The following is a 17368-nucleotide window of genomic DNA, read 5'->3' as shown; positions in this document are numbered from 1 at the left end:
TTCATAGTATTTTCAGTTTTGATGTGTCTTCAACCTCTCAGGTATCTAAGCACCTGCTAGTGCATTGTGTTCCAGGTCATCACCTGTGAAAGCTATAGCAATTCTTTCACCAGTGCATGCTAGGCCTTATTACTAGTGATGGGATCATCCTTACCAGACAAGTTATCCAGATCCAAATTCCGTCTTAAAGTGGGCTTCCCAGAACTATTCCTGGTATCAACTTTTCTAGATGGGTTCCCTGGGAAACATGTTCTGAGCCAGAGTGATGCTTTGGGGAGTGCTCTTAGAAAAACACCTATAAGGAGGTAGGAAAAGCAGCATGGGCAGAAGGTGAAGCCAAACTGCAGTGCATTTGCAACAGAGGCTTCAGTAAATCCCATGGGTAGCTGTGAAGTTGGAGTGACCCTACAGAGATGTCTTAAGACAAAGGGTAGGTATGTGTTGGGGGTTAGGGGATTGGTACTCCACATTCACTGGGAAAGGGGTGTAAACTTGGGTAGAGAAACTCCCTTTAGCAGTGGGCCATTCCTGGGAAGAGTCTCAGCTGTGTAATGTCAGCAGGCAGAACTCCCAGTACCTGGAGAAATGAGTGGCTCAGTCCTGAAGGGGGAATCTGGTGTTATGACACAGCATCCACTGCAAATGAGAAATGTGCCTGTTTTATAAATATGCTTGGTTAGTGCAATTTCTAATACTGTCTTGTTTGCTGCATAAGATATATTAGCAGAGTAGCCATCCAATATGGCTTTTTCCTCCTATATTTTGAGCTATTCCTTTCAAGCCAGTGACATGCTAAATGGCATTTTCTCAAAGCAATTTCTCAGGATTCACACCTTCATACTCCTCCTGTTTAGTTTGATCCCGACCCATAAACACTTCTCAATTTTGCCTTTTTGGCTCCAAACTAGATTTTTTATATTTCTACACTTTTCCTTGGAGTTTGAACCCTGACTGTCCAAGCTAATTGACATCTGTTGGTGGACATCTTGGCTCTTTCCACAGTTTGGCTATATGGGGAAATCAGAGGGGGAGATGAACCATGAGAAAGGATGGACTCTGAAAAACAAACTGAGGGTTCTAGAGGGGAGAGGGCGGTGGGGGGATGGGTTAGCCTGGTGATGAGTGTTAAGGAGGGCACGTTCTGCATGGAGCACTGAGTGTTATACGCAAACAATGAATCATGGAACACTACATCAAAAACTAAAGATGTAATGTATGGTGATTAACATAACATAATAATAAAAAAGAAAAGAAAAGCTAACTGACATTTCCCAATTCCTTTCTACTCAGTGGACTCTGTCCCAACTGGGCTAGCAGAAGTCAGCTTTCAACTCGAGGAAAGGAAGAGCTTTCCTACACATGTTCACGGGAGAGGAAAGTGATACAAAAAATAAACATGCTAATCTTTGGGCATATTCAAGTCATTCCTTCAAAAGTTCTCTATGTTGTGAGACAATTAAGACACAATTGAATCTACTGAACGTATTTAAAGGTTATAGAGAGCCTAGAGATTAGGACAGAAATTAATTAAATAAACAAAAAGAGACATTTGCCCTGATCCAAATGCTAAAATTCTAGATACAAATGTCATAACAAATATATTAAACTGAGTATATCACTAGAAGAAACCTAAAACACTGTGTTTATTGTTAAGAAATACTTGTAAAATTTTGAACTAGCTTTACTAACTCTAAGCACAAGTGGATTTCTATATATATGTGTATGTGTGTATGTGTATACATATATATATGTATCCTTCTAAATACCAACTGGTTAATTATATGATAAATATATGTAAAGGGAGAAAAGAAAATATTTCTCTTGCTTTTAAGTCACTCATGGCATCCATCACCGCCCTTCTGTCCTACCTGTAGCCTGTCTACTTATCAAAATGTAAAGGCTCTGTTACCACTGTCAAAAAAAAATTTAAAAAAGGACATGATTCATGATTCTTACATTCTTTTAAAATCATGTTACTCCTTTAATAGTTTTATATTTTCCCACATTGTTCAATTAAAAAATACAGAGGTCAAAAATTGAACAGAGGTTCAACTCAAAACACAGAGGTTAGTATACTGTTAGCTTTGGTTTGTTTATTTGTTTTTACTGTGGATGAAGCATTTGGCATGGGTAGCTTTTATAAGTGATGGCTAAATATAGGTCAGCCTTCTAATGGCTTTATTTGAACTTTACTTTTTGTTGTTGTTGTGACATTTCAACCAATCATGAAATGTCGTGGATGAAATTAAACCAAACTAAATTTATATGGCATAACATTTTATTTTGTCATGGACCATATTAAAATGCCTTTTGATTTGTTTATATATATATATTTTACACATAGTTTTATTATTGACATTTGTAGGGCACGTTTTAAAGTAGGCTTTTAAATGCAATTCAGTATATCATAATTTACTTAGATTGGATAAGGGTAAAATTTCTAAACATAAGCTTTGCAGAAGCATGCAGTTTTATGTTGTAAGATTAGGTAATATGTTGTAATTCATATACATATTTCTGGAAAAGAAAATATTGAAACAATTACTTTATTATAAACACTTTAAAAAACCTTGTCTGTAGATGGTTTTCAGTAGATGTTCCCTTCTCCTCACCCCATCCCATAACCTATAATTTGCTTTGGTTTACATTGGCAGGTAATTAAAACCATTTGAATATAAGAATATTAATATTCTACTTGAAAAATACACATTTTTTCCTATGAAATACTTAATTACATAAAGAAAAAATCTTCAAATTATCTATTAATTTGGTTGTCATTAAATCACCTTCCTCTAAAAAGGATAAGGGTTACTTGATTAAAATTGCTACATTTTTTAAATAACTGTAAAACAATAAGGTATATTTTATATTTCTTGAAATATTAGATATATTATTCTTATAAGAAATGTTCTTTTAAAATACCCACTGCACTTAGGCTAAAAGAATAAGGGAACATTTGATTTTATGTGAATTTATGGCTACTCTTTTCTGCTTGAAGCATTGGGATTGTGCTGTGAGTTTGTGTTGGCAATATCCCAAATATCTGCCTTTTATTTCTTCATTCTATGAAGTTTTGACTGAATAAAAAAAACCAACAACCTTTATGCTGCTCGGTAAAATGAGTATCTGTTTGCATTTGTGATTCCTTAAGTTTGGTTCTTTAGAATTTAAAAAGATTTGACTGTGCAAGATAGGATGTAATAATGTCTCCAGAAGGGGCTAGTCTGATAGATCTGTCTCCAAAGTAGGAGGTGGAAAGAAACCATGAGGGAGACAATGAGAAAGGCTCTAGACAGCAGGAGGAAGAGGGATGTGGAGGGGAGTGAGAGAGGCGCAGATAAAAAGGAAGGGCTGTTTCTGAGGTTTGTGTGGTGATGAATATGTCCCTGCAAGAAGAGCTGGCTAGAAACCCTGGAGAAAGCTGCCTCCATTTTCATCCTCCCTTTTACTTATCTCTGTTTCAGAGTTTATGGTTAATTATTTTTAGAAATCATTTCCTTCTTGCCCTCTTCACGCCCCTTCAGTTGCTAAGTGACTGGAAGGTAGAGTGACCTCTGAATTTATTCTTCTCATTATATTGTTAGATTTTTTTCCACATCACTTAAGGGACCAAGTTGTTTGTGTAAGTTCCACACCCTTCCAGGGTTCAAGTTGACGTCTCACCTAATGAATAGCCCCTCCTGGCCTAGTTATTCTGGGGATGCATAATTAAAGCAATAATGCTACTCGTTTAGTGGAATTAAGATTTCATTTTCACTTTTGAATTAATTGCCCAAAGGTTTATTTCTTTTTTCTTGCTTAAGGCATATTATTATGTCTGTCTGTGTTAAAAAATATTTTTAAGTATCCATCCTTAGAAAAATGAAAAAGTTACTCTAATGGAAAAATTTTAACCCTGAGGATTTAAAAATAAACACATATATGTACAATATTTTAATTTTATGGGCATTCCAAAAAGGCACTGATTTTGGCCTTTTATTTTTGAATTCTTCAGTATTGTACATGACCTTTCAGTATAGCTTTCTGACATAGGGTGGATACTAAATATATGTGTATTTTTCATTGAGTCTATGTGGTGGGAATTTGAATTTTCATTTTGAAATGAGATGAATATTAAAAATGATTTCACATATTATGAGGAATTCTGACTAAAAATCAAAATGCTTTTTGTGTATAACACTATTCCCATTTTTACTCTTTGGGACTTGTAGTCTATATGTATTTAACCTCTGTGATGTGAAATGTTATTTGTCTATCAAATTGTATATATAAGAAACACATATATAGATAGCACTTATTATGTAAAAGGCACTATCCTCTATGCTTACAGTGCTATTAATGTAGAATCAGTGAGGAAAATAATATCGTCTTTTCTCTCTGGCAACTATTTGGAAAAGATCATGTGTAATTCATACACAAACACATACAAACCTAGAAATGATTACAGCTATCTGGAGCATGAGGCTGTTAGAGGCTGAGGAGTCTATGTGTAGAATTATAGGTATGATGGTGGTAGGCACATAGGGTTTTGTGCAGTAACTGAAGAGCAGAGTTTTATACTTCTTGATATTTAAAGAGTAAAATGTCTTGAGAAATGTTGAAGAAAAAGATGTAACTAGGCAAAGTTAGTGGTTGATATACTTCACCTGGATAAAATACTTTTTGTGTTTGATAGTGAGATCTAAACAGGTGGTATCCTGTAAGATAGAAAAAGAAGAAGACACACGCACATAAGCAGGCACAGGGAGAGGGAGGCAGAGAGAGAGAGGCAGAAGCAGTTTCCCTGCTGAGCAGGGAGCCCGATGTGGGTCTCGATCCTAGGACCTTGGGATCAGGACCTGAGCTGAAGGCAGATGCTTAACCGACTGAGCCACCCAGACACCCCCATCTCTAATATATTTAAAATATTTCCTGGTCAGTGTTTTTGAGAAATTTAATCTGTTTACTGCATAGCATTTGGGACATTTGGATTTGAGTCCTATTGCCTCACTGATGATGTATGAATTTGGAAGGTTTCCTAACCATTTATCATTAGGCCTTAAGTTTCTTATCTATGAAAAGAAGTTTCTTATATACTTGGTATTTTTCTTTCAGTTAAAAAAGAGAAGTTGAAAGCTTTGCATCTGTTATTTTACTATATGCTGTAACAGCATTTTTTGATTAAAAAGATGCAGTCTTCACTGTAAAACTGAAAAATGCATAAAAGCACAAAGATTATGGAATTTTTCTATCTCTATAAAACTATATTCATATCTATTTTTAAAAAAAGATTGGGGACATACTGTAACCCATTTTTGTTATGTTTTTTTCACTTGACAATGTATTGTGAGTATTTCTACATGTTATGATTTATAAATGACTAAATGGAATTATATTATGTTTTAAAAATACTTTTATTAGGGACGCCTGAGTGGCTCAGTCAGTTAAACATCCGACTTTTGATTTCAGCTCAGGTCATGATCTCAGGGTTGTGAGATTGAGCCCTGTGTTGGGGTCTGCAGTGGGTGTGGAGCCTGCTTAAGATTCTCTCTCTCCCTCTATCCCCCGTCCCTCCCCACTCTGCCCCTCTCTCTAAAAAAAAAAAAAAATTATTAATCCATTTTTATTGAACATTTAGTTTTTCAATTATTTTACTATAAATAACGCTATTGTTGACATTCTTATAGATTAATCTTTGTACAGATACTTGATTATATCTTTAGCATAAATTCTTAGGTATGGAATTATTTAAATCTTAAATGCATTTTAAAGCAAATGAGTATCTTGTTATCAAGCTACGCCCAAATTTGTATCAATTTTAATTTGCAACGTCTAATAATTCATTCAAGAAATGTTTATTTGGTGCTTATTTTATATTGGATAGACATGAATGAAGTGAGATATTGAGAGAAATAGATGTCTAGGAGGAAGAGAGCAGGGTAGGTCTGTTCCACACTGAATATGATTCATCAAGAAACTTTAAGAATTTGAGAAGTAAAACAATATTTTATTTTTTTTGCTATTAAGTGGAAAAGCTCTCTTTTTTTAAAGTTACTTTAATGGCAGTTTTGTATTGGGATTATTTTGTTATGCTGACTACCTTGCTTGGCTTCTGTGTCCCTCCTTGGTGAAGGAAGAAGGTGAACTCTAATGGTAATTACTTCTCCTCCAATTGGTTGCAAATCATAGGATGTTTTTGCTATCAAAATTAGAATTTTTCTCAACAAAATTAGAGAACTTTACTTTCTTTCCATTTATGTTGGTAATCAGCTGATCTTTTTGTTTGTTTGTATGTTTTATTGTTCTCGTTCTGTGTTTTATCTTTTTTTCCTTTTTTAATGGTTCTGTTTTGTGTTTTAAAGTGTCATTTCTAATGTACCACTTTTCCTACTTTAATACTTTTATACTCATCAGTTCAATTGTTCTTTTATGGGGATTCTGACACCTATCTCTAGTTGCTTTTAAGATTTTATCACTGTGTTGGCTGCTCTTCATAATATTTTTAAGCATGGATTTATTCTTATCTATCCTGCTAAGGACTTCATTATGTTTTTCAACTATTTAGGAGATTTAATTGTCATTATCAATTCAAATATTGCCCCTTGCCCATTCTGTTTAATTCGCTTTGTTCTGAAATTCCTGTTATATTTATTTTGGACCTTGTTATTCTATTGCCTATGTCTCTCAATTTTTTATATTTTCCATCTCTTTAGTAGCATGTGATAAATTCTGGTGAATTTCTTTCTAATTGATTAGCTTGACTGTTTCTATTTATCCTGTTCAACCTATTAGGCTTTCAATTTAAAAGCCACTTTCCCCACAACTTCTATCTAGTTCGTTTTCAAATCTGTCAATTTTTCTTCTTATCATAGTGATAGCTTATTTCTTATGGCACTCGTCTCTTATTCTGATTCTTTAATTATTTCACTCATTCCTACTTATGGTCTTTCCAGTTGTTTTTATCATATGAAGTTCTTGTGGTGGTAATACTTTTATAGTATCTGATGATGCTCACTTATGGTATTTGTTTTCCTTGTGATATTTCTGGAAATTTGTGATTTATCTTTTCATTTCTTTTTTCATTTCTGGTACCTGGTAACTTCCAGTGGTGTGCTAGTAGATGTTCAATCACCAGTTCTCTGAAGAAAGCTTGGTTTGTAGCATTTGCCAGTTTCTATGGTATAAATATTCCCACCGAGGCCAATTTTAAACTACTGAAGTGGTGTCATCAAGCTTGGAGTTGGGAAAAGCTGTGCACATTCAGCTTTTGCAAGCTGATTGTAGGAGCCAAGTTCAGAACACCACTGGCAATTTTCCTTTTCTCGTGTAAATTCAACTGCACATTAACTACTTTTTGTTACAGTTTACCCAGGTCATCTAGAATTTTGTGGTGTAAGAGCTTCCATGTTAGCTAAGCCTACCAGGTTTCTAGGACCAGAAGCAATGCTATATGTTCAATACTAAGAAAATTTAAAAATGTTTTTATGTATTATAATTCTCAAATTGGTGAATTTTGCTGTTTTTATATTTCTTATTTTGTATGTCTTTCTCTTCAATAATCCTTCTTATTTCTTATGTATTTGCGTCTTTCTCATCTCTTATATTCTTGTCTCTATTGCTTTACTCCTGCTAAGTAAGTTTATCAAAGGATTTCTATGGAAGCGATCATCTTGTTATATGAACAATATTTTAAGAGATACTTACCTTCTAGATGTAGACAAGCACAGATTACTTGGGAGGGAGTAGTATTTATTGGATATTAAATATTACTTATTAGAAAATATTTTGTGTTCTTACAAATGTATGATTAGAGACATTAAATTACTTTTGCTTTTATACTGAATCTGGTGATAGGCTTCTAGATGTTTGTGTTGAGAGTGCTCTAAATCAGAGGTTGGCAACCTTTTCTTTTTAAAATTTATTTTAATTAAAAAATGTTTTTATTTTTTTAGTAAGCTCTATGCCCATTGTGGGGCTTGAACTCAGAGCCCTGAGACTAAGAGCCACACGCTCTACTGACAGCCAGCCAGGTGCCCCTGGCAACCTTTTCTAAAAAGGGTCAGATTATTTTAAGCTTTGCAGGCCATATAGTTTCTGCCACAGTTACTCAAATCTACCATTATAGTGTGAAAGCAGCCTTAGACAATATGTAAACTAATGGGTGGCCGTGTTCCAATAAAACTTTATTTACAAAAATGGATGGTGAGTTGAATTTGTCCATGGGCCACAGTTTGTTGACTTCTGTTCTAAATGATAGTCCATGGACCAAAAGATATAATAATATCTTAAAGTGATCAAATGCACAGTTCTTAATAGAAAATTAAATTTAATTCTATTTTTTCTATCAGCACTAAAAAGATAATTTTTTTAAAAAAGATAATTACTTGCTTCATGGTATATTTACTTTTCATTTGTTTTTTTATATGTACATTTTTTGTACATAATTGGGAGACTTCTTTGGGCATAGAAGAGACAGAGTATTTTTTTTGTAATTAACTATAATTTTATATTCTAATATTGTACATATGCTTACAGGCTGTTAAGAGAGTCATCTGTTAATAAATCTGATATGTAATAAATACAAAAATTATTTACAGATGAGTTTGTTTTATATTAGTTCAACTTGGAAAGTGCGGGATCTCAAAACATTTTTTGTAATCAATTGTTCATTTAGTTTTCTCTTGCAAGTATTACATTTCAATGACAAACCATGGGAACCTGGAGCTGCCCAGAACAATTTGATTTTTTGCATCTGTGAAGCTTCTCAAACCTCCTGTGGTTTAGTTGGCACATCTCAAATATAAAAGAATTTAAGTATTGATCTGCTATTAAAACACATCAAAGTTACATTCTTTTATAGCAGCTACATGCACCAGTTCAATCTAATAAATTCTTAAGTGTATCTCATTCATACAACTTGGCCTACTGCTTTGCTCAGAGTAACCATTAACTCACATAGGCATGTAATGAAGCGAAACTCAGTATAGTACATAGCAAGGAGTGCACATATGGGGCTTTCCCCAGAAGAACAACCAGTAACTGAAAGCACTAAATTCCCCAAATTATCATCCCCTCCCTTTTCAAGGTCCTCATGGGTCCTCTATTGCATCAAGATATTGTCACTAATTCCATTTTAGACTAATATCGAGATAATGCCCTGGCCATTTATGTTGTTTCCATGCAATGGTGCCAAATGCTCCCTGTCATGCTATCAGGAAATATAATTACCAAACTAGTTTTCTGTAATTCACTGAGATTATCATACTGAACATTCTTTTTCTTTTAATGTCCCTTTGTGGAGCAAGACGTTTCTGCAGTGACTTGGTGACTTAAGTCATGGTGCTACATTTGGAATCTTTATGACGCAACCAGGAAAGGTCAGGATGCTTGCTTTCCACAGCAAGATTATTCATTCATTAAAAATTAAAATACAGTGTTCATTTCAGCTGGTGAGCTGGATGTTATTATTTCCCACATGTCCAGTTCAGCAGTACAGAACTAAAACAACCTTGCTGGGTAGCATTTCTGAGGTCGTCTGTGTTAGACTCTTTCACACTTTCACTACTACAAACTCCTCATTCCTAATTTGTTAGCATCAAATTTATTGAAAACTTATAGATCTCAATATGCAAAGATAGTGAAAATACTTAGATTTGTGCTAGAGAAGGAAAGAAGCTTTTTTTTTCATTTGGTTTTCCAAATAAATTTTCCATAATAAAAGTACAAAAGTGCTGTGAGAAGACTGCAGGAAAAATTGAAGAGTGGCTGGGAGAACATTTCCCCATTTAATGCATGCTATAAGATAATGAGACAATAATGAATGGGACAACATATTTTAAATGCTGGAAATGAGCATTTGGAAAATGGAAATAAAATAAAAATACCATTTATAATAACTTTAAAGAAAGGTGAGAAAGAACTATACAGAGAAAATACGTAACAAATATAAAATACTTTTTTTGTAATTTATTAATTTCTTTTGGATAGAATTGCTTATTTAAAGCAAAAATAATAGTAATCTGTTATGGGGTTTATAAAATATGTATAAGTGAAATATATGACAACAATCGTTCAAAGGACCTGAGGAGAAAATTGAAATATACTATTATAAGTTTCTTAAACTATATGTGAAGTAGAATAATATTACTTGAAGCTAGATGACTTAAAATTTATAATGCAGGTTGTAAACTCTAGAACAACCACTAAAAAAAAGTATAACTAGTAAGTTTTTGGATAAAATAAAATATAATCATAGCATGTAACACATTTTACTCTCCCTTGGAAATTCTACTTATGCTTAGAGAGAGTAGATTTACCAATGTTTGTTTCCCTTTATATTTTTTCACATTTTCTGTAACAAGTACATATTACTTCCAGAAACAGAAAAGAGTGTTTTAAAATAATAGAAGGTGCAGAGTTGAAACAAGGTGAAACCTTGTTTCAAAGGATGCATGTCACTCCCTGTTTACAGCACAGCTCAATGAGAAGATAACAGTGAAAATCATTACAGAAAAGCTGAATTGCTTTTTGCTTGGAGCATGAATAAAGTTACTATAATTTATTATCCAAAGGACAATCCTGAGAGTGAAGGGGAGCACTATTAATTACACCATAACAACAGGCTGAAGTTAGGATTACCCTAAACATAACCTGTAGTAGGAATAAGCAGCCCAGGTAGCCTCTTTCTTAAGAATAGAATATGTATGAATACAGGAGAGCAGACTCTTATCTGGTCCATGCACACTACCTTCTTATTATGGTTCGCTATATGCTATAATTTGTAATAAAAAGACAGATAACCTCCTCCCCCTACCCACAGTCTACCAGTAAATGCACAAGACTTGAAAAGGCATTTCACAAAAGACAATAAATAAATGGCCAATAAACACATGAAAATAAGCTCAACATCATTAGTAATCAAGGAAATAAAAAATGAAACTATAACAAAATATTATTAAATACTCATTAGAATAATTAAAATTTAGAAAACTGATAACACCAAATGTTGGCAAGGATATAAAACGACTGAATTTTCCTACATTGCTGCAGGGGGTTGATAATGTGCCTGGCAGTTTTTCATAAATTAAACATATTCCTAATCTTATAATCCAACAATTTTTTCTCTCAGTACTTTTCCTGAGAGGAATAAAAACATATTTATACAAAAATATATGTACATAAGTATTCATAGCAGAATTATTAATAATGTTAAAAAATAGAGGCACCTCAAGTGCCCTCAAACAGAATGGATAAGCACACAGTGTTGCATTAAACCAAACCATAAAATGAACAATTACTAAAATTTATGCCAATATGGCTGAATACTAAAAGCATAATGCTGAGCAAAAGAAGCCCAACTCATTGATACGAGTTTTAGGACAAGAAAAACTAATTTATAGTGAAAGAAGTTAAAATATTATTTGCCTGGGGAGTGGGGAATATTGTCTAGAAAAGAGCACAGGGGTTTTCAGACTATTTTTTATCTTCATTGAAATGTGAGTTACATGGTTCTGTGCATTTGTCAAAACTCATCAACCTATACACTTAAGAACTGTTTATTTTGCTATGTGTAAATTATACCTGAATTAAAACTGAACTTAAAATTTTTTTAAAAAGTAGAGGTAATTGGCAAAAATGATACATAAATCTCATGGAAATCTCATGGATACAATAAAATAATCTCACAGACTAAAAATTGAGAATAGGTTGTTTTGTTGTTTTATTTTTTACTTTCTGACTATATTTTAGTAATTATTTTATGAGGGGTTGCTTTCTTATATAACAGAAAGTCTAGAAGTAGAAAAGTTCCAGAATTTCTCAATTCAGTAGTTTAATGTTATCATCAAGCACAGTTTCTTCTATCTTCCTGCTTTACACCTCTCGGCATTTCTCTTCAAGATCATTTCCCATTAATGGCTATTATGAATGTTTTGGTTCCGGGCATTTGTGCCTCCAAAGCAATGCCCAGCAAAAGAATAAAAGACCACTAGTTCTTTGTGTCACTTGAATTTTTTCTATTATAAAATATTTGACATGTCAAATAGTATTTCATATATGTAGGCTTTAAAAAATAATAATGAAACAAACATGCATGACTGCACCACTCAAATTGAAGAAGTAGACATGGATCCTTGGTCTTTATTACGCACATTAATAGCAGTGGATAGAATGTCAGCATTCATGCCAGTTCCTTAGGCCCCAGTCCCACAGGGTGATTCAAAGAAAGTCAGGTGACTACTGCATATACAGCGGGTTATTGTTATAGAAGAGGAACTCCAAGCGTAAGGAACCCAAATCTTTATAATTGGCAGTAAGCATGGCTTGCCCCAGAGGGACACCTTATCTTTACTATACTGGAGAGTAATCAAACCTGCCCTTTCTTTCCTCCATAGGGAGATAGTATCTCTCTCTTCCAAAACTGTTTGCTATTATCCTTGAGAAGGTAGTCTGGAATAAAAACAGCCAGTGCTTCTGTTTGTCAGACATGCAGAAATGTGAAAGACCTAATTAGAAAATTGTCTTTCAACAGGGGTGGGCTTCTTCCCCACCTTCCACCCTCCATATTTCTGATGCATGACCTATTGTCTCAGCACGATTTAATGCATAGTTTCTTCTTTCCCTATATATCTGAAATGCAGACTTTAACATAATTAGGCTTCCATGTATGTATGTATGTGTCTGTTTTTGGCTCCTTATTTATAGGTCTATTTCTGCATCAATCCCACGTACGTTTACTTTAGCTTTCTACCTCCTAACCTCCACAAACACTTACTTTGCTCTTCTTAAGGCACGTCTTATATGTTCTTGCCCTTTCATTCTTTCTTAAATTTAAAAAATCTGCCAAATTCCTTTGTATTTTTTCTTGCAGTTCAGACCTTCCTTCTGGGATTGTGTTGCTAGCTCTCCTAAAGTTTGTTTAAAACTTCCTCTACTGAACAAACTGAGAGTTGCTGGAGGGGACGTGAAGATGGGGGGGATGGGCTAACTGGTGATGGACACTAAGGAGGGCACTTGTTGGGATGAGCCCTGGGTGTTATATGTAAGTGATAAATTTCTAAATTCTAAATTCTACTCCTGAAACCAATACTACATTAGATGTTAACTAACTTGATTTCAAATTAAAAAAAAAAAAAAAAGCTGCAACCATTGTGAATATACCTTATCAAATAAAACAAACAAACAAACAAAAATCCTCTACTAAGCTCAGTGCAGGTGTCTTCAATGTGACTTCCCACCATAGATATGTTTTAAGCTTTGTTTCCTGGACTCTACATGCTACTCTTTAAAAACTAAAGTTCTCATCTTCAGACATCAGCAGATGTCCTGGGGACAAATGGCAGCTTCAGCTCATTTACTTCTTTGCATGAAATCTTTCACTTTGTTTTCAGCCTCTCAGAATTTTTCTTCTCTTTCTCTTTCTTTCTTTCAGCAGTTTGGTTATGCATTAAAAAATATATTTTGTATATTTCATCTAACTTTTTTAGGAGTTTTACGCTGAGAGTGGTTTTCAAGATATCTAATCATTCATATTGTCAGAAACAGACGTCTTGTGTCAATTGTGGCTTTAAAATTGTTTAACTCACAGAATTGTGTCTTGCATACAATAAACATTCAGTAAAGTGTGCCTAACTGAACTGAAAAATGTTTCAGTCAGTTTTCTCTGATGCTGCTTCATCATACTCAGATTAACACAATACCTAATTTGGCATTACCACCATTACATGATTTTATCCTCTCCTTTAAAAATTATTGATTTTATGCTCTCCTTTGCAAAATTATAAAATATTTCAAACATATGGAAAATAATATTTTTTTAGTCTTGGTTTTATGATTGTATAACAAAGCAATGTACATATTTTTGTCTATTTAAAAATTTTATGTTAATAATACAATGATCTTCATACCCCTATGCAACTTGCTTTTTCTCCACTCAACATCATGTTTGAAAAATTTATCTATGCTGATACCTTAAGTTTGAATTCAGTTATTCCACGTCCTGTATATAATTCTATTATCCATTACAGTTTATTTAAAAGTCCCTTTATTCTATGATAAACATCCTTATATATATGCTCTTGAGCATATGTTTGAGATTTTTAAAGTTAGATGCCTAGAACTGAAAGCCCTGTATAATAAGGATGTTCTAAACTTTAACTTATTAAGTATATCCAATTCCCTATATCTAATCTTTATGATTGTGGTGGTATTAATCATGATAAAAATAGAACATTTTACCTTATTTTATTATTTAGTGTTTATGATTTATGAAAGGTACCTGTCACTAGTCAGGATACAGATTATGCTGAATATATGTTATGCATGACACCTTGTATTTAATTCAAATTATATTAAAGTTTATACTATGAAATAATGAACAATTAGGTGATTTGGAAATTCATGCCCCCCCCTTTTTTATAGGTATTTATGAGCCTCCATTTATTGCACTACTGCAGTGAACCAACCTTGGATGTGAAAATTGCCTTTTGTCAGGTGTGTGTTCCTTACAGGTAAAACAAGGTACAGTATATTCTCTTGTATTTCCATTTTGCCATTTCAGCTTGCATATGTTCCACATCAAGTTGATGTAAATAGAAGTGGATAGTTAAATGTTTTTTCTTTCCCAGTTCACTTAAGTTAGAATGGGAATGAAAATGATTCTTTTTAATGATTATAAATTAATCACTGGGTACAGTGATTTCTTACTAGGTTTTATTTATACTTAATGCCATTAATATGTATTTCCTAATACTTGAAATGTGGCTTGAATCATCAAAATAGCTGAAGTCCGTATTATTGTTTCTCATCATAAGGACCAATGAGCCCCCTGTAGCAGATCTCCAATACCCACAGATAGTACCATGCCAGGCGTGCTCAGTTTTTTGATGCCCGGTGCTAACCGGTGGTTAGTAGAAGGGTAAACAACAATAACAGCAAACAAAGGTATATTTAGCCTACAGCGAACCATAATAAGAAGGTAGTGTGCATGGACCAGATAAGAGTCCGCTCTCCTGTATTCATACATATTCTATTCTTAAGAAAGAGGCTACCTGGGCTGCTTATTCCTACTACAGGTTATGTTTAGGGTAATCCTAACTTCAGCCTGTTGTTATGGTATAATTAATAGTGCTCCCCTTCACTCTCAGGATTGTCCTTTGGATAATAAATTATAATAACTTTATTCATGCTCCAAGCAAAAAGCAATTCAGCTTTTCTGTAATGATTTTCACTGTTATCTTCTCATTGAGCTGTGCTGTAAACAGGGAGTGACATGCATCCTTTGAACCAGGAGAGATGATGGACTCTGAAAAACAAACTGAGGGTTCTGGAGGGGAGGGGGGTGGGGGGATGGGTTAGCCTGGTGATGGGTATTGAGGAGGGCACGTTCTGCATGGAGCACTGGGTGTTATGAACAAACAATGAATCATGGAACACTGCACCAAAAACTAATGATGTAATATATGGTGATTAACCTAACAATAAAAAAATTAAAAAAAAAAAAGAAACAAGGTTTCACCTTGTTTCAACTCTGCACCTTCTATTATTTTAAAACACTCTTTTCTGTTTCTGGAAGTAATATGTACTTGTTACAGAAAATGTGAAAAAATATAAAGGGAAACAAACATTGGTAAATCTACTCTCTCTAAGCATAAGTAGAATTTCCAAGGGAGAGTAAAATGTGTTACATGCTATGAGTAGGATTTACTGATCTGATCTGCCTCAGTTCCCTGACCTCTAAATGTCATAGTGCTGGAAGCCTCAGGCATTTAAATAACTTCTCTTCTGTAATGAGAATTCTGGAACTAAGGGCACCTGGGTGGCTCAGTCGTTAAGCGTCTGCCTTCCGCTCAGGTCATGATCCCAGGGTCCTGAGATTGAGCCCTGCGTCGGGCTCCCTGCTCCGCAGGAAGCCTGCTTCTCCCTCTCCCACTCCCCCTGCTTGTGTTCCCTCTCTCGCTGTGTCTCTCTCTGTCAAATAAATAAATAAAATCTTAAAAAAAAAAGAAGAATTCTGGAACTGGACGGCTTTGTTAGAAACTCCAAGTCTGTCACTTATTAGCCATATACTTGTTTGTGCCTTGGGCAAGTTACTTAACCTCTCTGTGCATTTGTTTCTAAATTTGTAAAAAGAGGAAAATAATGGTATCTACCTTCTAGGCTTATGAGAATTAAATGAGTTAATACTTGCAGAGCAATGAGAACAGTGCTGGGATATGTGTTTATTAAATAGCTGAATATATTTTAAATAAATTTACATTCATTCTTCTGGTGCTCCAAATTGAGTCCCTGTTTTAAGTATTATCAGTATCTTGACTACTTCCATAGTTATATCTCCAACCCAAATCTCTCCCCAAAGCCAGACCATGCCCAGCTACTTGTTCTGCGTCTCTGCTTAGATGTCTAATAGGCATATCAAACTCTGCATACACCAAACCAAATTCCTGATCTTTCCTCCAAAATACTCTGTTCTAATTCAGTAAATGCTAAATTCACCTTTCCCAGTTGCTTAGAACAAAATCTTTGGAATCATCTTTTGGGCAACACTTCACATTCAATTTGTCAGCAAATACTGTTGTCTCTACATTCAAAATGTATCTGAAATCTCACCACTTCCCAACATTCTCTCCACTACCACTTTGTGTGTGTGTGTGTGTGTGTGTGTGTGTGTGTGTTTTAATATTTTATTTATTTATTTGATAGAGAGAGGGAGCGAGCACAAGCAGGGGGAGCAGCAGGCAGAAGGAGAAGCAGGCTCCCTGCCAAGCAGGGAGCCTGATGCGGAGCTCGATTCCAGAACCCCGGGATCATGACCTGAGCTGAAGGCAGATGCTTAATGACTAAGCCACCCAGGCGCCCCTCCACTACCACTTTGATCCAACCTACTGTTACCTCTTGCTTGGATTATTACCAGAGTTTCCACATTTGCTCACTCCTAAATGGTTTACTCTCAAACATCAACAAGAATAATATTTTGAAAAGTATAAGTGGATCATGTCACTCCTTGGCTAAAACCAAAACAAAACAGAAAAACCTTTCCACGTCTTCCCATGTCACTTAGGGTAAAAACTAAAATTCTTAAAATAAATACCCAAGCCTTTACCACGTAGCTACCTAGAAGCCCCCCTCCCTGAAATGCTCTTCCTTTATTGGCCTCTTGGTCCACTCCTTCACCACTGTCAGGGCTTTGCTCAAATGTCATTTTTTAGGGAATCTTTCTTGACTGTCCTATTTAATATTGCCCCTTCCTACCTACACTGCCTACCCAACTTGCCAGCCTTGCTTTTTTTTTTTCCCTCTGTAACACTTTTTGGTAGCTGATATACCACCATATACGTGACTAGTATGTTGCTTCTCTCTCTCTACTACAATGCATTTTCCGCATGGGCAGGAG

General features: G+C 34.6%; 1 protein-coding gene across 11 annotated transcripts in view; it reads left to right on the top strand.

The window, feature by feature from the left end:
• MAPK10 (mitogen-activated protein kinase 10) overlaps positions 1-17368 on the top strand; it is a 547028-nt gene that overhangs the window by 368558 nt on the left and 161102 nt on the right. For 7 of the 11 annotated variants that reach the window (XM_027600533.2, XM_027600531.2, XM_027600532.2 and 4 more), the window contains one exon: positions 14398-14469. The exons of 1 other annotated variant lie outside the window; for it this stretch is intronic. In XM_027600533.2, the coding sequence (XP_027456334.1) occupies positions 14404-14469 (66 nt within the window). In that variant the 5' untranslated portion in view covers positions 14398-14403. Of the gene's footprint in view, positions 1-14397; positions 14497-17368 lie in introns of all 11 variants that reach the window. 3 more of the 11 variants (XM_027600538.2, XM_027600537.2, XM_027600540.2) reach the window with 1 other exon arrangement.

The sequence above is a fragment of the Zalophus californianus genome, chromosome 2 (assembly GCF_009762305.2).
Source record: "Zalophus californianus isolate mZalCal1 chromosome 2, mZalCal1.pri.v2, whole genome shotgun sequence".
Lineage (NCBI taxonomy): Eukaryota > Metazoa > Chordata > Mammalia > Carnivora > Otariidae > Zalophus > Zalophus californianus.
The sequence above is the reverse complement of the archived record's forward strand: the minus strand, read 5'-3'. Positions and strand labels throughout refer to the sequence as shown.